The sequence below is a fragment of the Balaenoptera acutorostrata genome, chromosome 7 (assembly GCF_949987535.1).
Source record: "Balaenoptera acutorostrata chromosome 7, mBalAcu1.1, whole genome shotgun sequence".
In the NCBI taxonomy this organism is placed as follows: domain Eukaryota; kingdom Metazoa; phylum Chordata; class Mammalia; order Artiodactyla; family Balaenopteridae; genus Balaenoptera; species Balaenoptera acutorostrata.
Genome location: NC_080070.1, coordinates 15,911,322 through 15,937,170, shown reverse-complemented (window position 1 = coordinate 15,937,170; position 25,849 = coordinate 15,911,322). Strand labels below are relative to the sequence as shown.

The 25,849-nt window shown below is 38.7% G+C and overlaps 1 protein-coding gene across 2 annotated transcripts in view; it reads left to right on the top strand.

Moving 5' to 3' along the window:
• The first annotated feature begins 491 nt into the window (after positions 1-491).
• Positions 492-25,849, top strand: part of TRIM24 (tripartite motif containing 24) — a 98,824-nt gene continuing 73,466 nt past the window's right edge. For both annotated transcript variants that reach the window (XM_057550135.1, XM_057550134.1), the window contains exon 1: positions 492-1,154. In XM_057550135.1, coding sequence (XP_057406118.1) covers positions 791-1,154 — 364 coding nt within the window. In that variant the 5' untranslated portion in view covers positions 492-790. The remainder of the gene's footprint in view (positions 1,155-25,849) is intronic.

Genomic DNA, 25,849 nt, shown 5'->3' with positions numbered 1-25,849 from the left:
TTTAAAATTCTTTCCTTTGCTTTTCACTCTCTCCACTTCGTCATCCTTCTACCCTCCCACCATATTTATTCCTCCTAAAGGACCCCTGTCTGCAGTAGTAAAATGAGTTTTTCGTACCAGTTACTTAATTAACAGTGTCGGGTAGACACAGTGAAGCCCCGCCCCATAGGAGGAGCTAACACAGGCGGACCGAATTAGGTGGTCGATCGTTACAAATGAACCCTTAATCTTTTTAGAGGAGCTAAACACACACAAAGGCCCAATCAGAGGCCGCGGTTCCAGGAGCTCGGTGGGCGGGGCTGGGCAAGCTACCTCCCACCTCCCAGCCTCCCGCGGCGGCCGTCCGAGCCTCGCGGGCTTCCGCACGCCCCGCCCCCCGACCAGGCGCGGCGGCTATTGGGCGGCGCGCTCCTTGCAGTCGCCTCGGTTGCTGGGAGAGGGAGGGAGGGGGCGGGGCCTGAGGTGGGTCCGGGGGCCCGAGAGAAAGGCCGGGAGGCGAGGGCGGGCTGGGCGGATTTGACGAGAACCGCGGCGGTTGGCGAAGCGGACGGGGCGCAGCCTCTCCGGTGTGAAGAGCAGTCCCCACTGACAGATCCCCTTCTTCCGGCCGCGCCACCCGGGAGGCGGATCCCCGGGGCCTGAGGAGGCTTCCTCGGCCCGGGCCTCCCTCCCTCTCCTACGAGTCACCCGGGCGGCCTGGGAGGAGGAGGAAGAGAAGGAAGTCGTCGGGGGCGGCGGCGGGCAGAGAACCCGCTCCTCCTTTCCCAGCGGCGGCGGCGGGGGCAGGACAATGGAGGTGGCTGTAGAGAAGGCGGCGACGGCGGCCGCGGCGGCTTCGGCGGCGGCCGCCGGGGGGCCCTCGGCTCCGCCGAGCGGGGAGAACGAGGCCGAGAGTCGGCAGGGCCCCGACTCGGAGCGCGGAGGCGAGGCGGCCCGGCTCAACCTGTTGGACACTTGCGCCGTGTGTCACCAGAACATCCAGAGCCGGGCGCCCAAGCTGCTGCCCTGCCTGCACTCCTTCTGCCAGCGCTGCCTGCCCGCGCCCCAGCGCTACCTCATGCTGCCCGCCCCCATGCTGGGCTCGGCCGAGACCCCGCCGCCCGTCCCCGCCCCCGGCTCGCCGGTCAGCGGCTCCTCGCCGTTCGCTACCCAAGGTGAGAGGCGGGTGCGGGCGCGGTGGGGGGTGGGGAGCCCGGGCAGGCCGGCGTCCTGGAGCGGCGCAGCGACCCGCTGTCATGTCGCCGCCGCCCGGGGTGCGCGGCGGGGGAGGGGCGAGGAGGGTCCGTGCTACCGGCGGTGACATGGAGGGCCCGCGTGTTGTGCGGCGTACCGCGCGCCCCGCGAGCAACTTCCACCGGCGCTGTAGACTTGGCAGCGCTGCTGCTCCTGCTCCCCAGCATTCTCCCCCCGGGTGCGTGACCCGTGCGACCCGCACTTTTGAAAACCTCTGTCGGAGTCTGCTGTAGTCTGTATCTCGGGTCCTTTGACGACTGCATCTAGTTAACCGCTGCCCTCTGCCTCCCCAAAGCTTTGTCCAGGTCCATATGATCCTAATCATCTCGTATGTACCCTTGTTATTTGAGCTGGAGAGGGGGAGGGAGGGATGAAGATGAAGTGATGGTGACTTTCTTTGATGATTGATTACAGATCGGATGCCGTCTATTTTTTGTCTTGCATGTTTTGGGTTATTTACCTTAATGAGCCCCCAGTTCTCTCCTCTCCGATGGGGACAAAGGAACTAAGAGACGGTGTTTTGTTGTCCTTCTCTTTCGGAGATTTTATTTTGAGACGGTAAATGGTAAAGAGAAATAGAACAAAGTGATTTGGGGTGCCGCATTTTCTTGTATTTTGTGGGCAGCAGCTGGAAATGTTGAAGTTACTGTTCTCTTTGTGGTGTTTGTTACTGTATAATGAGACTTTTGACAGGCAGTTCCCATTGCTAACGTTAACAGGTTTGAAACACTTAAAGTAAGCACAGTAAATTGTTTCTAGTAGAATAACTGAGGTTTTAAATGTTTATATTGCAAATATTTGAGCACCTCCGTTTAATAAATACAAAGTAAGTGGAAATAATTCGTTTTTAATATATATACTGCCTTTTTTAAAGGGACTAGTTGATTTAATTAGAGATAAAATGCAGATTAAACAGTTGAGCTAGGTCAAAGAACAGATGAAATTGATGCTTTTAAATAGGTTGTAGTGTTAGATTCTTGATTTAATTATATGTTAGGAACAGTGTCTAGTTGAGAGAGACAGTTTTCCGTGGGTTTCTCTGTTTCTGCAGGTCTTGCCAGGGAAGGTACTGACTGCCCTTTGTTTCTGTTTTTAAAGGATGTTTGTGTAAGGGAGAGCTTTGGAAGGTAGAGATAGTGTCTTCCACCAGAGCAAAGAATAGCCATGCATGTGGTGCAGTATAATAAAGATAGATGTCTCCTTCTGGAGTAAAAGGCAGGCATGCTTATTGCCCATCATAAAAGATGAGGGTTCCCTAGGCTTTGGTTTCCTCTCCTGCAACACAACCCATTGCCTGTGCAAGCATCAACTGCCCCACTTCACCTTGCCAGGTGGGAACTGGGCCTCTGGAAACCAGTGCAAAAATGTTGACGCTTTGGCTTATATTATTACTGGAAGTAACAAACTGCCCTTTGTATCTGACCTACAAGTCTCGTGTCTTCAACCAGCGTCCCTGGTAAGCTACTTTGTTAGCTTACAAGTAGGGTAAAATCTCAGATCCTTCACGCTGATTTGCTCTGACATGGCCCACCTGTTGGAAAGTTAGTATAGGTGAAACTTAAATTTTAGTTCTTAATTTTTAGACACTTTTAAGGGTTTCTTTTATTTATATTTTAAATGATTAAATGGGCCAGTAGCCAATTAGGAACTAAATTTTGCATAATTCTAGAATTAAGATGTATTGTGTGCCAGGCCATGACATTTAGATCTGAATGAATGAGAACATGGGTAATAAAAGCGCTGATCCTCAATTCTGAGGCAAGTGTGCAATTACAGAGAGTTCTCAAAATGTTCCAGTCTCCAAATATTTTTTTATCCTTGTGTTTGTATTGTAAGCAAGAGTTCAGGAAAGCGTTTAAATTGGAAGATAATGTTTTTGTTTTTATACTAAGAAAGAAGAAGCCTTTGTTAAATGATACTTTCACATACACCTCTAAAAAATAGGGCTATCTTCAATAAATTAAAAATACTATCCTGAGTCTTAATAACTTGAATATTTTCTCCGTTCCTCTCTCCTTGCAAACTTATTTTAATACTAGCTGTAACAAAAGTTTAGGCAATATATTTCAGAACTACACTTGACCCTTGAACAACACAGTTTGAACTGCAAGGGTGCACTTATACACAGATTTTTTTCAATAGTAAATACTAGAGTAGTACAAGATTTGCGGTGGGTTGAATCCGAGGATGCGGAACTGGTGATGGGGAAGGCCGACTGTAAGTTATATTCGAAATTTCAGCTGTGGAAGGGTCAGTACTCCTAACCCCAAACTTGTTCAAGGATCAACTGTAAATAAATAGGGTTCATTTGATTATCTCTGTTCTTCATTCTCCTAATGAACTTGTGGGTACAGGCATCATAGGTCAAACTACAATACCTTCAGGAGCTAAGCAAGTAATTGAGATGGAGAACTATGAGCCTGGGGTAAAATAATAGGGAATGGTGGGGAGTGAAAGGAAAGGGGAGCAAACTGTACTAAGCTCCAGCAGATTGTCCTGTGATAGTGCAGGGCCAGGGTTGGAGGATCTTTTATTTATTTATTTTTTAACGAGAAGTCTGAAGTCTGGATTTTATGTAAAGTTTCTCTAGTATTAGATATTGGCAAGTAATCTCTCTCACACACACACACACACACACACCCACACACACCCACAACCACACCCACACCCACACCCACCCATTCTGTAGGCCAAACAAAACAAGTTTTCTTGAAGCCACATGTGTTGCAATTATACTCTTTTAGATTTAGATAAGGGTTTTCAAATTTTAGCTCTACTAGAATCACCTGGTATGCCTGTTGAAAATCTAGATTTCTAGGCCTCTCACCCCAGAGAGCCCAAAATGTCATAGTTTTAGAGTTCTAGAGTATAATCATAAACCGTAGTTTTTTGGGGGTTTTTTTTGAGTTTTTTTTAGCTCAAGCTGTATTATATTCCAAAGTACAGTTGATCAAAGAGGATTCTTTAGAAAATTAAAAATTCAAGGTGTAGTGTTCTCCACAGTATTAGACCTAGTTTCCCTTTCTATTAAGTACCTTTTGGTGCTCCCTTTGTTATATCCTGAATGAACTTTATAGAAAGCAAGTCTTTTCTAACACATATTTTTTACAAAAATCAACATAATGGTTTGACTGTTTTAAAGAAGAAACAAAGCTAATTTATAGCAACAAGCATATAATTTGTAAATGCTTAGACACAATTACACTAGCCACCAAGCCTCCATTGAGAACGTTGGTTTAAACTTTTGTAAGGCTACCAGTTGGAAGGAATGAGGGTGAGTGACCACAAGCTAAAGTTGGTTTACTACCTCAGTCCTGACTTTCATTTTCTTAGTATGCAGTAATGTCCAGGAAAGAGGGAAGAGCTTAGAAAACATTTTCTTTAGGTACATATTGGTACATGAAGTCAGGAGACAAACTGATCTTGGAGAAATGTTACAACATTGTGCAATATTTTGTAGTGTGGATGTACTGTTCAGCCAAAGAGTAGCAAGCTCTAAGAGCTATTTTTAAAGAATACTGAGAGCACACTTTTGAAAGGGGTCAAGGGAGAGTAAAATATGAGTCCATCAGTTCTCTTTATTTTTTTTTATTTATTTTTTTAAAAAGACTTTTTATCTTTTTTTAAAATTAATTTATTCATTTATGGCTGTGTTGGGTCTTCGTCTCTGTGCGAGGGCTTTCTCTAGTTGCGGCAAGCGGGGACCACCCCTCATCGCGGTGCGTGGGCCTCTCATTATCGCGGCCTCTCTTGAGGCTCCAGACGCGTAGGCTCAGCAATTGTGGCTCACGGGCCCAGCCGTTCTACAGCATGTGGGATCTTCCCAGACCAGGGCTCGAACCCGTGTCCCCTGCATTAGCAGGCAGATTCCCAACCACTGCGCCACGAGGGAAGCCCAGTTCTCTTTATTAACTGGCAGTCTGTAAGATATAACTATCAATTATGGGAGCTGATTTCTTTTGGTTCTTGGAGAAAAGTATTAATCACGTTTTGAGTACAATATATAATGACAAAGGATTTAAGATTTAAGATCTGTATACAATATTCACCTGCTGATGGAAGTTACTATTGATTTCAGTTTGGGGTTGTTATGAATAAAACCGTTATAAATATTTGTAGACAAGTCGTTATGTGAATATGTTTTCATTTCCTTGGGTAAATACTTAGAATTGGAATTCCTTGTTCGTGTCATAAATGTATGTTTACCCTGGAGTTCCATTTTGCATTCCCTCCAGCAGTGTATGAGGGTTCCAGTTAACGTCCTCACTAATTTGGGTGGTGTTAGTCTTTAATTTTAGCCATTCTAATATGTTTGAAGACGTATCTCATGATTTTAATTTTCCTTTCCCCGATGAATAATAATGGGCATCTTTTCCTGTGCTTATTGGCTATTCTTACTTATTTTTGGTAAAATTTCAGTTTAAGGCTTTTGTAGATTTTTAAAACTAGGTGATTTGGCCTGTTACTGAAAAGTAAAAATTCTCTGTGTATGTCCAGTTTCCAGGCGCTCGTCTACATACATATATTGCAGGTATTTTCTTCCACTCCTTTTGCTTGCTTGTTCATCTTCTTTTTTTCTTTTTTCTTTTTTTGCTGCACCATGCGGCATGTGGGATCTTAGTTCCCTGACCAGGGATCATACCTGTGCCCCTGCATTGGAAGCGTGGAGTCTTAACCACTGGGCCACCAGAGAAGTCCCTCATTTTCTTTCTTTTTTTTTTTTTTTTAAACTTTCTATTTTATTTTGGAGTATAGCCAGTTAACAGTGTGATAGTTTCAGGTGCACAGCAAAGGGACTCAGCCATACATATGCACGTATCCGTTCTCCCCCAAACTCCCCTCCCATCCAGGCTGCCACATAACATTGATAAGAGTTCCCTGTGCTGTACAGTAGGTCCTTGTTGGTTATCCATTTTAAATATAGCAGTGTGTACATGTCCATCCTAAACTCCCTGACTATACCTTCTTATTGATGGTGTCTTTTGAAAAGCTGAAGTTTTAAATTTTATCTAGTTTATAATTTCTTTTTCTTTTACTGTTAGTGATTTTAGTGTTCTAACAATTCTGTGCCTACTCCAAGTTTACTTAGATTTTTCTCCTGTCTTTTCTTTCAGTACTTTTATAGTTTTAGCTTTTATATTTAGATCTGTAATATATTTTGGGTAATTTTTGTGCTAGGTAAGGGTTGAGGTTCATGTTTTTAACCGTATGTTAAAGCACCATTTATTGAAGAGAGTACTTTCCCCATTATATTACTTTTGGGATTTTTGTAAAAAGTCAGTTGAACATTTATGTATGGTTCTGTTTCTCTACTCTCTATTCTATTGATCTATTCGTTGAGTACTAATAATGTTTTTTTTATTTTTACTTTAGCTTTTTAAGCAGATTTTGAAATTGGACAATTTTGTTCTTTTTCAAAATTGTTTTGGCTCTTTAAAGTCATTGCGTTTCTTGACAAGTTTTTAGAATCGAATTATCAATTTCTACACAAAAGTGCTATGATTTTCATTGGAATTGCATTGAATCTAGATATCAATTTGGGGAGAATGATCTTAATGATATTGACTGTTCCTATCCATGAACATGTTTTATTTCCCATTTATTTAGATCTTTAATTTCTCTCAGTACTCTTATAGTGGTCTTGGGCAAATTTTGTGAAGTTTATTCTAAAATATTTTATGATAATGTTCTTTAACAATATTGAAATTGGTGTTTTAAAATTTTTCATTTCCAATTACTTGTTGCTAATATATTGAAATACAATTGGCTTTTGTATATTGATTGTATATGCTACTCTCTTGCTAAATTCAATTATTAAATCTAGTAGTTTTTTGTAGATTCCTTAGGAATTTCTACATAGACTATCATGTTACTTGCAGGTAGTTTTACTTGTTTCTTTTCATCCTTTATAATTTGTGACATTTTCTTCCCTTATTGCACTAGCTAGGACTTCGGTAGCATATTGAATAGAAGTTTAATTTCAGTATTAAATGAGAGATGACATCCATTTTCTTATTCCCGATCTTAGGAGTAAAACATTCAGTCATTCACCACTAATATGTTAGCTTGTTTGTTTTTTATAAATGCCCATTATCAAAATTAAGAGGTTCCCTTCTATTCCAAGTGTACTGAAGGTTTTTTTATCATGAATGAATGATAAATTTTTGTCAGATGCATTTTCTGTATCTATTAAAATGATCATATGGTTTTTCTCTTTTTTTTTTCTGTTGCTGTGGTGAATTACATTGATTTTCAGATGTTAAACCAGTCTTGAATTCTTGGTGTATACCGCACTTGGTCATGATGTATTATCCTTTCTGTGTACTTCTGGATTTGAATTTGTAACACTTTAAGGTTTTTTTTTTGTTTTTTCTTCATGGGGAACATTGGTGGTGTGGTTTTCTTGTGTTTTTATCTGATTTTGGTATCAAGGTAATACCTCAAAACGTGGTGTGAGGTGTTCCCTCCATATCTATTTTCTAAAAGAGTTTTTGTAAAATTACTATTAATACTTCCTTAAATACTTGACAATTCACCAGTGAATCCACCTGGACTTGGAGTTTTCTTTACGGGGAACGTTTTGATTAGGAATTCAGTGTCTTTAATAGAGATACAGCTATCAGATTTTTTGTTTCTTCTCAAATCCATTTTGGTAAATTGTTTGAAGAAAATTATATGATTCAGCTAGTTTGTACATTTACTGGCATGAGTTTGTTCCCAATATTCCCTTATCCTTTTAGTGTTTTCAGGAGCTGAATGATGTCCCCTCTTTTGTTTCTATATGTAATTCATATTTATTCTTTTTCTTGGTTACTATTACTAAGGGCTTATCAACTAACTTTTGGCTTTGTTAATTTTATTTATTGTCTCTGCTTTAAAGGTATAATTTTTTCTCTAAGCACGTGTTAGCCATCTCAAACAAATTTTGTGTTGTGTTTTTATTAACATTCCATTAAAATTTTTTTAAATTTCTCTTGTGATTTCTTCTATGACCGATGGGTTGCTTAGAAGTGTGTTAATTTATAGGTATATGGGGGATTTTCTAGATAGCTTATTTCATTGTAGTAAAAAAATGCTCTGTAGGGTTTAAATCTTTTGAAGTTTATTGAGACATTTTATGTTCTAGCATATCATCTATTTTGGTGAATGTGCACTTAAAGAATTTAAATTCTACAGTTGTTGGGAGTAGTGTTCTGTAAATGTCAATTAGGTCAAGTTGGTTGATAGTGTTGTTAAAAAAATTATATTTTTATTTTTGTTGTTGCTAGGTTTGGTTTTTTGTTGTTGTTTTAAAGCTGTACATATTTTAAATTTATTTATTTATTTTAGGCTGCATTGGGTCTTTGTTGCTGCGCACAGGCTTTCTCTAGTTGCAGCGAGCAGGGGCCACTCTTCATCGTGGTGCCTGGGCTTCTCATTGCAGTGTCTTCTCTTGTGGCAGAGCACGGGCTCTAGGCACATGGGCTTCAGTAGCTGCGGCACGCAGGCTCAGTAGTTGTGGTTCACGGGCTCTAGAGTGGAGACTCAGTAGTTGTGGCACGTGGGCTTAGTTGCTCCACAGCATATGGGATCTTCCCGGACCAGGACTCGAACCCGTGTTCCCTGCATTGGCAGGCGAATTCTTAACCACTGCACCTCCAGGGAAGTCCCTTTGTTGTTGTTTTTTTTTTTTGTCTGCTTGTTCTATCAGTTATAGAAAGAAGAATGTTTAAATCTTCAATCATGATTGCTGATTTCTCTCTATTCCTTTAATCCAGTTAGTTTCTGCTATAAGTATTTTGAAGCTTTGTCTTACTGATGAGTTGCCTGCCCTTTTTAACACTACGAAATGTTCTTCTCTATCATTCATACTACTATTTCATGACCTATGCATTGTCTTATATTAATATAGCTACCAGTTTTCTTACCTTTGTGTTTAAATTGTTTATTTTTCCATCCTTTTACTTTTAACCTTTATATTTAAAGTGTATCTCTTGTAGATAGTGTATGGTTGTGTCTTGCTTTTTTATCCAAGTTGTAAAATTTTGCTTTTAATTGTTTAATTCATTTACATTTTAAGTAATTTATTAGTATGGTCCAATTTAAGATTACCATCTTTTTATTTATTTTCTCTTTGTTCCTGCTGGGCCTCTAGTATCTTTGCTCTTCTCTCAATCCCTTAGCAGCTGCTCTCTGGTAGACTTCTGGTAAGTCTCACTCTGCACATGCATGGTAGCCTTCAGCCAAGAATTTGGGGAAACCCTACATAGACTACTGGCACCCTTCCTCTGTGCAGTTCCCTCCTCTCCAGTGCTTATCTGTTTCACAGCCCAAATTTTCCTCTGGCTCCTAAGCTGTGTTCTGCTGAGCCTCTAGTTCCCTGTACCATGGTCAGGATATAGTTCCCAGGCAAAGAATCAAGATATTATAGGGGCTCACTTCCTGAGTTTATTCTTCCCAGTTACATATAGTTATTCATGTCAGGCAAGCTTGCCTTGGTACTAGTTACTCTGTCCTGGTGAAAAGTTGATGTCCGAAGACCATTTTTTGATCACATTGCACTTTTTTCATATACTCAAATGTGGGTAATCAGCAAACTCTGGTTCTTAGATCCTTAGATTTGTCCCTTTAATTTTTCTTAGAGACCGCACCAATTTAAACTATCACCTAGATGCACACATCTCTCGTGTCTTCCTGTTACCTTGACCCCTTTCTCAAATTTTACGTGCATTTTCAAGTATGCACTAGACCAGTAGTCTCTAAAATGGGATGTGTGCTGCATTATGAAATAAAATTCTAGTGAGGTGAGGGAAAACATTAGAACTTATTTGCATAAATTAAGCTTGAAAGTACTTGATGTGTAGATTGTTGTGGTCACATGAATAAGCATGTTAACTGGCTACATTGCACGTATTGTACACAACGTATCCTGAGGGAGGAGTCAGGGCTGCTGCAAGTCCAAAAGGTACCTTTGTGTGAGTTAGAAATAAGCATGGCGTATGTAGCCCCAGGGAATACATGGCTTAGCAAATGGAATGCGAATAATCCTCATTTGCCCTCTAAAATTAAGCAGTCCCTTGTGCTGTATCTGAATGGGTCTCCCCTCACCTACCCACCAAGTTTAATTGTGCTTAGAGCCCTGGAAGATTGGGACCTAGAACTAGGAATAAATCTTCTCATAAAAGAAAAAAACAAAAACAAAACTATACACAGCTGCCCTGGAGGTGATGGGATTTCTCTACTGCACACCCTGTTGTATTTTTTTTTCTCCCACAAATTGTAACACAATTTAGATAAGTAAGTTTATGGATTTTCACATCTGTTTTTAACTAAAATGACTGTCAGAAGATTGAAGATCACGGTAGGCCATTTCCAGGACCCTAGTGAAGTTAGGGTCTAATCTCCATTCCTAGAGAAGTTCCATATGGATGCCACTCAAAAAAGCCCCTCGGTTTCAGCAGTCTGGAAAGTCCCTAAATTATAAGATGTAGGGCACATGTGCAATAGCCATAAAAAATGATCCCCCCCCCCACATCTATGGTCAATTAATCTTCCACAAGAGTCAAGAATATACAGTGGAGAAAAAGTCTCTTCAATAAGTGGTGCTGGGAAAACTGGACAGCTACATGTAAAAAAATGAAATTAGAACATTCTCTAATGCCATATACAAAAATAAACTCAAAATGGATTAAAGACATAAATATAAGACTGGATACTATAAAACTCCTAGAGGAAAACATAGGCAGAACACTCTTTGACATAAATCGTAGCAATATTTTTTGGATCTGTCTGCTAGAGTAATGGAAATAAAAGCAAAAATAAACAAATGGGATCTAATTAAACTTAAGAGGTTTTGCACAGCAAACGAAACCATAAACAAAATGAAAAGACAACCTACAGAATGGGAGAAAATATTTGCAAATGATGTGACCGACAAGGGATTAATTTCCAAAATACACAAACAGCTCATACAGCTCAATATCAAAAAAACAAACAATCTGATCAAAAAATGGGCAGAAGACCTAAATAGATATTTCTCCAAAGAAGACATACAGATGGCCAACAGGCACGTGAAAAGGTGCTCAACATCGCTAATTATCAGAGAAATGCAAATCAAAACCACAGTGAGGAATCACCTCACACTGGTCAGAATGGCCATCATCAAAGAGCCTACAAATAATAAATGCTGGAGAGGATGTGGTGAAAAGGGAACCCTCCTACACTGTTGGTGGAAATGTAAATTTGTACAGCCACTATGGAGAACAGTATGGAGGTTCCTTAGAGAACTAAAAATAGAGTTACCATATGATCCAGCAATCCCACTCCTGGGCATATATCTGGAAAAGACGAAAACTCTAATTTGAAAAGATACATGCACCCCAATGTTCATAGCAGCACTATTTACAATAGCCGAGACATGGAAGCAACCTAAGTGTCCATTGACAGATGACTGGATGAAGAAGATGTGGTACATATATACGATGGAATATTACTCAACCATAAAAAAGAATGAAATAATGCCATTTGCACCAACATGGATGGACCTAGAGATTATCATACTAAGTAAAGTAAGTCAGACAGAGAAAGACAAATACCATATGTCACTGATATGTGGAATCTAAAAAATGATACAAATGAACTTATTTACAAAACAGAAATAGACTCACAGACATAGAAAACAAATTTATGGTTACCAAAGGGGGAAAAGGTGGGGGGATAAATTAGGAGTTTGGGATTAACACATACACACTACTACATGTAAACTAGGTAAACAACAGTGTTCTACTGTATAGCACAAGGAACTATACTCAGTATTGTGTAATAACCTATAATGGAAAAGAATCTGAAGAAGAATATATATATTTTATATATATATATATATAAAACACTGAATCACTTTGGTGTATACCTGAAACTAACACAGCATTGTAAATCAACTATACTTCATTCAATTAAAAAAATTATAAATTAATTCTTTTTAAAAAAGTGATCCCAATTCTAATTAAAAGTGTAGAGATAGTTCCATTTAAGTCTAATCGAGGTTGGGTACTGTTGGCTTGGTTCTTACCCAGTTTAGGAAAATACAGAAAACTGAGCCCAGAGAAATCAGGGCTGCTCATATTTAATGACTTCTTCAGTGTTTTGTAGGGGGATAGATACTTGCATTCTTGACACCTGAATATGCAGTCAATGGTGGATTAGCAGGCAAGGAGATCCATGTTCTATAGAAAGCTTGTAACCGTTGCTGCCTCATTTTGTGTTTAATTTTATCAGGTGTATGGAGTTGATGGAGTTGTGATTTTTCCCACCAGGCTTAAATTACTTGAATCTTTGAAATCTCATATTCAGCTGTGATAAAGATAATGCTAATTTTGCAAGCATAGCAGCATAGAATGGCAGAACTGATCCTTTATAGGCTCTTCATCAGTCTTATTATGAAGTTGACAGCAATGATTAACTAGGTCTAACAAGAATTGGGCCTAAAAGTTTCAAAATTAATAAGAAGACTCTTTGAAATTGATTGACATCCTCTATGTTAATGAGCTGTGCCATAAGTGAATGTCACATCTTGGACCATCAGCCAGTAACGGTATGAAGCTTTCATGATTAGCAATACATTTAAAAGCATTTATTTCATTCTTTTAAAATATCTTATATTTATGTGATTTACTATGTACAAGATACACTAGTACTTTAGCATATGTACATAATAAATATATATGTAGGGTGCATGTTCAAATATTTGTGTTTAAAACAACACGTAAACATATCAGTATCAGCTGAATTGCCTCAGTGTTTTTGCATGTTTATCTAGTCTTTAAAAACATTTTTCAAATTCTCTTCTTTGAAGTTGCAAAACAACCCTATTCCTCAAAGAACTACCAGAAGATCTTTGATTATGGATAAATAGTCTCCCTGGGATCTCTTGACTATATATATTCAGCATTAAGCATAACCAGGAAGAGAGCCTATAGCACATGAGATTCTTAGTGTACGTCTGTCTCTGTACTGGTATATGTTGATTTATGTTTCTTTCTGTCCTCATCAATCTTCTAGACTTGCGGTTCAAGTTCTCCCACTTCCCTAACCCTTCCTCTTTGGTCTCCTTGTTGTCTTCCCTCTGTTTCCTTCCCTTCTATTCTTGGAAAGTAGAGTGTGGAGATCACCTAGGACAAACCTTTAGGAATTTTTTTTTTTTTTGGCTGCATTGGGTCTTCGTTGCTGCACGCGGGCTTCCTCTAGTTGCGGCGAGCGGGGGCTACTCTTTGTTGCCGTGCACGGGCTTCTCATTGCAGTGGCTTCTCTTGTTGCGGAGCACGGACTCTAGGCATGCGGGCTCAGTAGTTGTGGCTCGCAGGCCACAACTATTTTGGTAGAGAGATAGAAGGGAAAACCATATTGGGGTGGGTGGGAGGTAAAGAGATATAGATGGAAAAGTTTACCAACTCTGTTAAAAAAAAAAAAGTTTACTTCTGAAGGGAGGGAGGAAAGGGATAAGGCAGTACCTGGGGAGAAAAAAATAGGAGTTGAGGAATATTTCTTGTTTATTTTTTTGTGAATAGGAAAGGCTTAAGCATGTTTATTTATTTATTATTTATACAATTTTTAAAGGTCACTCTCCATTTACAGTTATTACAAAATATTGGCTATATTCCTTGTATTGTACAATACATCCTTGTAATACTATCTTACACCCAGTGGTTTGTACCTCCCACTTCCCTATCCCTATATTGTCCCCCACCCCATGTGGTAACCACTAGTTTGTTCTCTATATCTGTGAGTCTGCTTCTTTTTTGTTTTTTCACTACTTTGTTGGTTTTTTTTAGATTCCACATATAAGTGATATCATACAGTATTTGTCTTTCTCTGTCTGACTTATTTCACTTAGCATAATGCCTTCCAAGTCCATCCATGGTGCTGCCAATGGCAAAACTTTGTCCTTTTTTATGGCTGACTAGTATTCCACTGTGTGTGTGTGTGTGTGTGTGTGTGTGTGTGTGTGTGTGTGTACACACACACACACACACACACCACATCTTTATCCACTCATCTGTTGAGGGACACTTAGGTTGTTTCTGTATCTTGGCGATTATAAGTAATGCTGCTATAAACATTTGGGTGCATATATCTTTTTGAATTAGTGTTTTTGTTTTTTTCAGATATATACCCAGGAGTGGAATTGCTGGGTCATATAGTAGATCTGTTTTGGGATCCAGCCAAGTGAGCTATTGAATATACAAAAGAAGAGATTTGTGAGTGTGTGAGCTTCTGAGAAGGCAGGGTAGGATTGATCCAAGGCATGGTGGAGAGATTAGTGACTGGATAGGAGAAGAAACGTTTTCTTTATTGTGAACAGGAGAGAAGGCAAGAAAAGGCATAAATATAGAAGGTTTCTCTGTGTGTCCTCAAAGTGGGTGGCATTTCCCAGTAAAACGTAGTATGATTACAGATCATGTTTGCTGCTAGAGATCAGAATTCATAGTGATACCCGTATGCCTTCTCTGAAGCAGCAGAGTGTTTCAGGGTAGTGTTACTCAACATGTGGTCCACACACTGTTAACATGGGTCTGAAATGAAGCAAAGAGTTTGCCACAGGAAAGTCTGGGGGAGCTAGGACAGCCTGGTACCTGAAGTTCTTGGAAATATTCAGTGAAAAGAACAGAGCCCCACGCTGAGAAGAAACTGCTGCAAATAAACACAGGTTGACTAGGATAGGAATTTAGGGGTTAAGAAGAGAGAAGAAGGTTCAGATACATGTGGGAAGGGGGACTGGAGGAGGCAGATTTCAGAAAATATTAGAGAAGTGGTTACACTAAGGTACCATAGGTTTGAATACTTTGTGGTAAAAATGTAAGAGGAAACCTTAGAACTCTGAATCTAGGAAACAACCTCTACATAGGAAACTTCTCTTATAAATACAGGAAAATCCCTTAATATGAATTATGGAAAATCCCTTAATATGAATTATGGAATCTACTGTGGTTTTATATCATTCAAAGATATTATATAAGAAAAAAGGACAATAGCCCTCAATAATAGATCTAAAGAAATTGAGATAGCATTGTACCTTGGTCTTAAAGTAGAGATATAGTGAAACCTATTTCTACAAATGAAACAGGATGTTACGTAAAAACAACATAAACCATAATTACAAAAGTTTAGAAATGAGTTGGCTGTGCTATAGGATGTCATGAAAAGAAAAACTGACAGTTAAGGAATAAAATTAGAAGTATTTCAGAAATGAAAATAAACCAGAAAGTTCTTGAATGAATAGACACTCTAGAAACTACCATAAAAGAAGTAAAGGATGGGGGCTTCCTTGGTGGCGCAGTGGTTAAGAATCCACCTGCTAATGCAGGGGACATGGGTTCGAGCCCTGGCCCGGGAAGATCCCACATGCCGCGGAGCAACTAAGCCCGTGTGCCACAACTACTGAGCCTGCGCTCTAGAGCTCGTGTGCCATGACTGCTGAGCCCGTGTGCCTAGAGCCCGTGCTCTGCAACAAGAGAAGCCACTGCAATGAGAAGCCCGGCACCGCAATGTAAAGTAGCCCCTGCTCGCCTCAACCAGAGAATGCCGGCACACAGCAACGAGCACCCAACGCAGCCAAAAATAAAAATAAAAAGTAAATAAATTTTAAAAAACAATAAAGGATGGAAAAAGATGAAAACAAATCAAACAAGTAGAGAAGGAGATCAAAGAAATTCATAGAGAAAGTGATAAGATCTTATATTCACATACCCATAAATAAATGGATGTTTATAATATGAAGAGTACTAAAACAACGGAACAGAAAAAAATTACAATCAGAGAAAATGTTGAAAGGATGGTAAACATCTATATTAAAAGGGCTTACCATGTGCCTAGGAAAATTGAAACAGAACAGGCACCACTGAAACTTGTTCTAGGGCTTTAAAGAAAAAGAAAACACTTGGACAGCTATACAAAAAGACTACATCACTTATAATGGAAAGAATGTCAGATTATCATTAGACTCCAACATCAGCATTAGAGTCCAGAAGACAGTGGAGTAAAGATTTTAAGATTTTCACAGAAAGAAAATGTGAGTTGAGACTGTATCCAACCAACTGATTTTCAAGCATAAAGACCACGTGTAAGAACTTAGCAAGTATCGTTCTTATGTACCCTTACTAAGGATACCAGATTTTGCTATATTTTCTTTAAATTTCTCATGTTAGTATACTTAGTTGTTTTTTTCTGACCCATATGAGTAAATTGTAGATATCATGACCCTTCAGCCCTGAACATGTTAATGTGTCTCTGAAGAATAGAGATTCTCTTCTTAAAAGTGTTTTTAAGCTTTATTGAGATAAGATTAAACATACAGTAAGCCGCATGTATTTAAAATATACAAGTTGATGAGTTTTAACATATGCAAAGATAATCTTGTATGTAAGCACAGTATAGTTACCAAATTTAGGAAATTTGACAATGATACAACACTATTATCTAATACGTAATACATATTCAGATTTTGGCAGTAGTCCCAATATTGCCTTTCAACCCAGTTGTGGGTTTTTTTGTTTGTTTTTTTTTGGATGGAGGGGATGTTGTGAGGATCCAAGATACAGATTGCCAGCACATTCCATAGAATACATTTGTGGACGAGTTCCAAAGACTGGATCTCCAACAAATCCCTCTGGTACAGCACCAAAGTGCAAGCCTCCGCTGTGCCTTCTCCACCAAAGTCTAGTATCAGCCCTGGAGGGAAACTACTTCCTTGGGCATTCTGTCTCAGGCTTAGAGGTAGTGGCTATTATGCCATATCGTATCATATCATGTCTGATATTATACCTGTATTTAGAGTTCTCTCTACGTCTTACTGACCAGTTCTTGTTAACCCAGTTCCTTCATGTGGTTAACAATTATTTATATTAAACTTCTTTTTTCAAACTCAATGTATGGTTTCTCTCTCCTTATTGTATCCAGACTGAAGCAGCATTTTGGGCATAAATGATATGTCCTTTTCAGTGCTTTACATTAGGAAACCATGATCTCATTGTCCCATTATTATTGATGTTGGCTTTGATCACTTGTTTAAGGGGGTGAATGCCAGATTTCTCCACCCTAAAGATGTCTTTTCTCCCCTTTGTAATTAATACGTAACATCCTGTGAGATACTTTGGGGTCTTTGTAAATATTCTGTTCCCCAAAACTTTTTTTTTTTTTCCACTGTCTTTTTTTGGGGTTATTTTTTTTTTTCACACACACACACACACTGTATTTTATTTTTACAAGAGATAAATAGACTGACACCAAGCATTGTACATGGATGACCACAACAAAAGCAACAATGATTGCAATTACCAAACATGAAACACACTCATACTATGTCATAATATTGACATTCAGTCCAGTAATCCTCCACTGTAACAGCTCCTTTACTTTGCAGTGAAAATTGATTTGTATATTCTTTGCCTCTGAGTCCTTGTTGGATTTTTTTTTTTAATTCAGACAGAAAGTCACAAAAATTATACTCATCCTCATCAGTTCACTCAGTCCCATGTAATTAAATTTTTTTTTTCTTCTTGATCTTTTGTTAGCACTTTTATGAGTTCATCAGTTTATCATTAGAGTTCTGAAAATGCTTATTCATTCAGTTCAGCAGTACAGTCAGTTACCAGAAACCTGTACTTGTCAGAGTCTTTTCCATGAATTTCTTAAAGATGAAACCCTTTTATAGGAACATATTTGCAAAAGCATCAGAGTACACCCAGAACTGTCTGTAAATGACAAAAGACTTAAAAATGACCACAGTTAAAAATTTGATGAAAGTTCATAATAATGCAGTTGACAAGAAAATTAGTTATTTCTGAGATATACATTTTAAGGTAATAACTAGGATTATGACTTATAACATTATACCAGAACATATAAGATTTTTAGAAATTTCATGTAATGTCTGAAACATTTATATTAACATATTTCCATACAAATAACCCAATGAAAGTTTAGTATTAGTTGTTTTGTTTGTTTGTTTTTTTATACTGCAGGTTCTTATTAGGCATCAATTTTATACACATCAGTGTATACATGTCAATCCCAATCGCCCAATTCAGCACAACACCATACCCACCTCACCGCAGTTTTCCCCCCTTGGTGTCCATATGTCCGTTCTCTACATCTGTGTCTCAACCTCTGCCCTGCAAACTGGCTCATCTGTACCATTTTTCTAGGTTCCACATACATGCGTTAATATATGATATTTGTTTTTCTCTTTCTGACTTACTTCACTCTGTATGACAGTCTCTAGATCCATCCACGTCTCAACAAATGACTCAATTTCGTTCCTTTTTATGGCTGAGTAATATTCCATTGTATATATGTACCACAACTTCTTTATCCATTCGTCTGTTGATGGGCATTTAGGTTGCTTCCATGACCTGACTATTGTAAATAGTGCTGCAATGAACATTCGGGTGCATGTGTCTTTTTGAATTACGGTTTTCTCTGGGTATATGCCCAGTAGTGGGATTGCTGGGTCATATGGTAATTCTATTTTTAGTTTTTTAAGGAACCTCCATATTGTTCTCCATAGTGGCTGTATCAATTTACATTCCCACCAACAGTGCAAGAGGGTTCCCTTTTCTCCACACCCTCTCCAGCATTTGTTGTTTGTAGATTTTCTGATGATGCCCATTCTAACTGGTGTGAGGTGATACCTCATTGTAGTTTTGATTTGCATTTCTCTAATAATTAGTGATGTTGAGCATCTTTTCATGTGCTTCGTGGCCATCTGTATGTCTTCTTTGGAGAAATGTCTATTTAGGTCTTCTGCCCATTTTTGGATTGGGGTGTTTGTTTCTTTAATATTGAGCTGAATGAGCTGTTTGTATATTTTGGAGATTAATCCTTTGTCTGTTGATTCGTTTGCAAATATTTTCTCCCATTCTGAGGGTTGCCTTTTCGTCTTGTTTATGGTTTCCTTTGCTGTGCAAAAGCTTTGAAGTTTCATTAGGTCCCATTTGTTTATTTTTGTTTTTATTTCCATTACTCTAGAAGGTGGATCAAAAAAGATCTTGCTGTGATTTATGTCAGAGAGTGTTCTTCCTATGTTTTCCTCTAAGAGTTTTATAGTGTCCAGTCTTACATTTAGGTCTTTAATCCATTTTGAGTTTACTTTTGTGTATGGTGTTAGGGAGTATTCTAATTTCATTCTTTTACATGTAGCTGTCCAGTTTTCCCAGCACCACTTATTGAAGAGACTGTCTTTTCTCCATTGTATATCTTTGCCTCCTTTGTCATAGATTAGTTGACCATAGGTGTGTGGGTTTATCTCTGGGCATTCTATCTTGTTCCATTGATCTATGTTTCTGTTTTTGTGCCAGTACCATATTGTCTTGATTACTGTAGCTTTGTAGTATAGTCTGAAGTCAGGGAGTCTGATTCCTCCAGCTCCGTTTTTTTCCCTCAAGACTGCTTTGGCTATTCGGGGTCTTTTGTGTCTCCATACAAATTTTAAGATGATTTGTTCTAGTTCCGTAAAAAATGCCATTGGTAATTTGATAGGGATTGCATTGAATCTGTAGATTGCTTTGGGTAGTAGAGTCATTTTCACAATGTTGATTCTTCCAATCCAAGAACATGGTATATCTCTCCATCTGTTGGTATCATCTTTAATTTCTTTCATCAGTGTCTTATAGTTTTCTGCATACAGGTCTTTTGTCTCCCTAGGTAGGTTTATTCCTAGGTATTTTATTCTTTTTGTTGCAATGGTAAATGGGAGTGTTTCCATAATTTCTCTTTCAGATTTTTCATCATTAGTGTATAGGAATGCAAGAGATTTCTGTGCATTAATTTTGTTACCTGCAACTTTACCATATTCATTAATTAGCTCTAGCAGTTTTCTGGTGGCAGTTTTAGGATTCTCTATGTATAATATCATGTCATCTGCAAACAGTGACAGTTTTACTTCTTCTTTTCCAATTTGTATTCCTTTTATTTCTTTTTCTTCTCTGATTGCCGTGGCTAAGACTTCCAGAACTATGTTGAATAATAGTGGTGAGAGTGGACATCCTTGTCTTGTTCCTGATCTTAGAGGAAATGCTTTCAGTTTTTCACCATTGAGAATGATGTTTGCTGTGGGTTTGTCATACATGGCCTTTATTATGTTGAGGTAGGTTCCCTCTATGCCCACTTTCTGGAGAGTTTTTATCAGAAATGGGTGTTGAATTTTGTCAAAAGCTTTTTCTGCATCTATTGAGATGATCATATGGTTTTTCTTCTTCAGTTTGTTAATATGGTGTATCACATTGATTGATTTGTGTATATTGAACAATCCTTGCATCGCTGGGATAAATCCCACTTGATCGTGGTGTATGATCCTTTTAATGTGTTGTTGGATTCTGTTTGCTAGTATTTTGTTGAGGATTTTTGCATCTATATTCATCAGTGATATTGGTCTGTAATTTTCTTTCTTTGTAGTGTCTTTGTCCGGTTTTGGTATCAGGGTGATGGTGGCCTCATAGAATGCGTTTGGGAGTGTTCCTTCCTCTGCAATTTTTTGGAAGAGTTTGAGAACGATAGGTGTTAGCTCTTCTCTAAATGTTTGATAGAATTCACCTGTGAAGCCATCTGGTCCTGGACTTTTGTTTGTTGGAAGATTTTTAATCACAGTTTCAATTTCATTGCTTGTGATTGGTCTGTTCATATTTTCTGTTTCTTCCTGGTTCAGTCTTGGAAGGTTATACCTTTCTAAGAATTTGTCCATTTCTTCCTGGTTGTCCATTTTATTGGCATAAAGTTGCTTGTAGTAGTCTCTTAGGATGCTTTGTATTTCTGCGGTGTCTGTTGTAACTTCTCCTTTTTCATTTCTGATTTTATTGATTTGAGTCCTCTCCCTCTTTTTCTTGATGAGTCTGGCTAATGGCTTATCGATTTTGTTTATCTTCTCAAAGAACCAGCTTTTAGTTTTATTGATCTTTGCTATTGTTTTCTTTGTTTCTATTTCATTTATTTCTGCTCTGATCTTTATGATTTCTTTCCTTCTGCTAACTTTGGGTTTTGTTTGTTCTTCTTTCTCTAGTTTCTTTCAGTGTAATGTTAGATTGTTTACTTGAGATTTTTCTTGTTTCTTTAGGTAGGCTTGTATAGCTATAAACTTCCCTCTTAGAACTGCTGTTGCTGCATCCCATAGGTTTTGGGTTGTCGTGTTTTCATTGTCATTTGTCTCTAGGTATTTTTTGATTTCCTCTTTGATTTCTTCAGTGATCTCTTGGTTATTTAGTAACGTATTGTTTAGCCTCCATGTGTTTGTCTTTTTTACGTTTTTTTCCCTGTAATTCATTTCTAATCTCATAGCATTGTGGTCAGAAAAGATGCTTGATATGATTTCAATTTTCTTAAATTTACTGAGGCTTGATTTGTGACCCAAGATGTGATCTATCCTGGAGAATGTTCCGTGCGCACTTGAGAAGAACATGTAATCTGCTATTTTTGGATGGAATATCCTATAAATATCAATTAAATCTATCTGGTCTATTGTGTCATTTAAAGCTTCTGTTTCCTTATTTATTTTCATTTTGGATGATCTGTCCATTGGTGTAAGTGAGGTGTTAAAGTTCCCCACTATTACTGTGTTACTGTCAATTTCTTCTTTTATGGCTGTTAGCAGTTGCCTTATGTATTGAGGTGCTCCTATGTTGGGTGCATATATATTTATAATTGTTATATCTTCTTCTTGGATTGATCCCTTGATCATTATGTAGTGTCCTTCGTTGTCTCTTGTAACATTCTTTACTATAAAGTCTATTTTATGTGATATGAGTATAGCTACTCCAGCTTTCTTTTGATTTCCATTTGCATGGAATATCTTTTTCCATCCCCTCACTTTCAGTCTGTATGTGTCCCTAGGTCTAAAGTGGGTCTCTTGTAGACAGCATATATATGGGTCTTGTTTTTGTATCCATTCAGCAAGCCTGTGTCTTTTGGTTGGAGCATTTAATCCATTCACGTTTAAGGTAATTATCGATATGTATGTTCCTATGACCATTTTCTTAATTGTTTTGGGTTTGTTTTTGTAGGTCCTTTTCTTCTCTTGTGTTTCCCACTTAGAGAAGTTCCTTTAGCATTTGTTGTAGAGCTGGTTTGTTGGTGCTGAATTCTCTTAGCTTTTGCTTGTCTGTAAAGCTTTTGATTTCTCCATCAAATCTAAATGAGATCCTTGCCGTGCCGGGTAGAGTAATCTTGGTTGTAGGTTCTTCCCTTTCATCACTTTAAGTATATCATGCCACTCCCTTCTGGCTTGTAGAGTTTCTGCTGAGAAATCAGCTGTTAACCTTATGGGAGTTCCCTTGTATGTTATTTGTCGTTTTTCCCTTGCTGCTTTCAATAATTTTTCTTTGTCTTTAATTTTTGCCATTTTGATTACTATGTGTTTCTCCTTGGGTTTATCCTGTATGGGACTCTCTGCACTTCCTGGACTTGGGTGGCTATTTCCTTTCCCATGTTAGGGAAGTTTTCGAGTATAATCTCTTCAAATATTTTCTCTGGCCCTTTCTCTCTCTCTTCTCCTTCTGGGACCCCTATAATGCGAATGTTGTTGCGTTTAATGTTGTCCCAGAGGTCTCTTAGGCTGTCTTCATTTCTTTTCATTCTTTTTTCTTTAGTCTGTTCCGCAGCAGTGAATTCCACTATTCTGTCTTCCAGGTCACTTATCCGTTCTGCCTCAGTTATTCTGCTATTGATTCCTTCTAGTGTAGTTTTCATTTCAGTTATTGTATTGGTCATCTCTGTTTGTTTGTTCTTTAATTCTTCTAGGTCTTTGTTAATCATTTCTTGCATCTTCTCAATCTTTGCCTCCATTCTTATTCCAAGGTCCTGGATCATCTTCACTATCATTATTCTGAATTCTTTTTCTGGCAGGTTGCCTATCTCCACTTCATTTAGTTGTTTTTCTGGGGTTTTTTCTTGTTCCTTCATCTGATATATAGCCCTCTGCCTTTTCATCTTCTCTGTCTTTCTGTAACTGTGGGTTTTGGTCCACAGGCTGCAGGATTGTAGTTTTTCTTGCTTCTGCTGTCTGCCCTCTGGTGGTTGAGGCTATCTAAGAGGCTTGATGGGAGGCTCTGTTGGTGGGTAGAGCTGACTGTTGCTGTGGCGGACAGAGCTCCGTAACACTTTAATCCACTTGACTGTTGATGGGTGGGGCTGGGTTCCCTCCCTGTTGGTTGTTTTGCCTGAGGCAACTCAACACTGGGGCCTACCTGGGCTCTTTGATGGGGTTAATGGCAGACTCTGGGAGGGCTCACGCCAAGGAGCACTTCCCAGAACCTCCGCTGCCAGTGTCCTTGTCCCCACGGTGAAACAGAGCCACCTCCCGCCTCTACAGGAGACCCCCCAACACCAGCAGGTAGGTCTGGTTCAGTCTCCCCCGGGGTCACTGCTCCTTCCCCTGGGTCCCGATGCGCACACTACTTTGTGTGTGCCCTCCAAGAGTGGGGTCTCTGTTTCCCCCAGTCCTGTCAAAGTCCTGCAATCAATTCCCACTAGGCTTCAAAGTCTGATTCTCTAGGAATTCCTCCTCCCGTTGCCGGACCCCCAGGTTGGGAAGCCTGATGTGGGGCTCAGAAGCTTCACTCCAGTGGGTGGACTATTGTGGTATAAGTGTTCGCCAGTCTGTGAGTCACCCACCCAGCAGTTATGGGATTTGATTGTACTCTGATTGCGCCCCTCCTACCGTCTCACTGTGGCTTCTCCTCTGTCCTTGGACGTGGGGTATCCTCCTTGGTGAGTTCCAGTGTCTTCCTGTCGATGATTGTCCAGCAGCCAGTTGTGATTCTGGTGCTCTCGCAAGAGGGAGTGAGAGCACGTCCTTCTACTCTGCCAACTTGGTTAATCTCCCCCAAAGCTTTTTTGATGGGCATCCACAGCTGATTCATGCTTTCATCAGTTATTACTGTGATGTTGCAAAATGGTGATTTTTTATATCATTCCATGCTTATCGGTTGATAATTTACTGTTTCAGTGACATTTTCCCTTTCTGTTTATTTATCTATCATTATGGGCTTATGAAATTTTTTATTTAATATGTTATAATCCATTTCTTTAATTTTTAATTTTGATAATCAAATTGTTCCCATTTGGGTAGTACAAATCCTTCAGGTTGACATCTTGTCCTTTGACACACCCCTGTTGATTTTTGAACACTTTTTACTTTCTGGCAAACAAAGAGTTTCTAGATTCATCTCATGCTGTTTGTATACCAGCCTTAGTTGTTTCTTCAAGTATCCCCAATTTCTTCTTTTGATAAAATCCAATTTATCTTATTATAATTTTACTTTTGTGCTGTATCTAAGAAATCTTTACCTAACACAAATGTTTTCTCCTTGAAGTTTCATAATTTTAAGTTTTACTTTTAGGTCAATGATCTATTTTCAGTTAATTTTTATATGTGGTCATTTTACATATGGATATTTTAATTTTTCCACCACTGCTGCTGAGAAGGCTATTCTTTTTGTACCGCACTGCCTTTGTCAAGTGTCAATTATCCATGTATATATGGACTTCTGGCCTCTCTGTTCTGTTCCATTGATCTCTTTGTCTTTATGCCAGTACCATGCTGTTGAGTCTGTATATTAATGTCTTATGCCAAGAAAACAACAGGGAAGATGTTCTGCAGGGAATTCTTATGTTTAACTGTAGAACTGAATTTAATAAGCGGGAGAAAGGGTGACAAAGTAGTATGTACTTGTTATATGCTCTAACAATGTAGATATATTACAGTTATTCAAGAACTTAAGGAATATAGTTCACATAAATCTTTCCTGAGAAAGCTATTAGAGAATAAATTTCAGACAACCAAGAAATGATTTAATAGGCTCATTGATTGCCTTATAGAAATTCACCAGGGCATCAAAGAATATTATTACTTTAAATAGATGCTGGGGGATGCAGTGCAGAGATGGTATGAGAGGAAGAAAAGAGCTAATTTCTATATTGTTTATACTAGGGAATCAATAGACAGTATTTAAGAGAGAACTAAGGTTATATAAAGGTATTCACATAAAAAGGGACCATTAGGACAAAAACCCAAACCTTTCTAGATACCAAAAGAAATATGGAAGGGGAAAAAAAAGAACAAAGGAAATAAACACAGTGAGATCATTTATATATTCTCTCTGACAGAATTGAGACCATATCAGGCATATCATTAAATGAGCTTAACTGGCTTCTTAAGAGAAAAAAGTATTTTCAGGTTAATTAACATAGTGAAAGCCACCTCTGTGCTCTATGCAAAAGATATAACCACAAAACTGAAAGACTCAGAAAAGTGAAGAATAAAAGGTTAGGCAAAGATATGCCAGACAAATCAAATAAAAAGAAAACAGAGGTCACTATTTTGATGTTGCACAAGGTAGAACTCAGGCTAGAGATCATTAAAGAGGTAACATTATAAGGTTACAAGCTGCAAGTCTTAATGAAGATGTATTATTGGATACATGGATATTAATGACAACTTTGACTTTTTAAAAACTGTTTCAGGAGAGCCAATAAGAATTAGTAAAAGAAGACTTAAAATCTCAGTTGAAGATAGGTCAAGTGGACAGAAATTTTATAAGGCTATTTAAGACCTAAATAACACAACCAAAAGGAGGATCTCATGGCTGTGTATTGC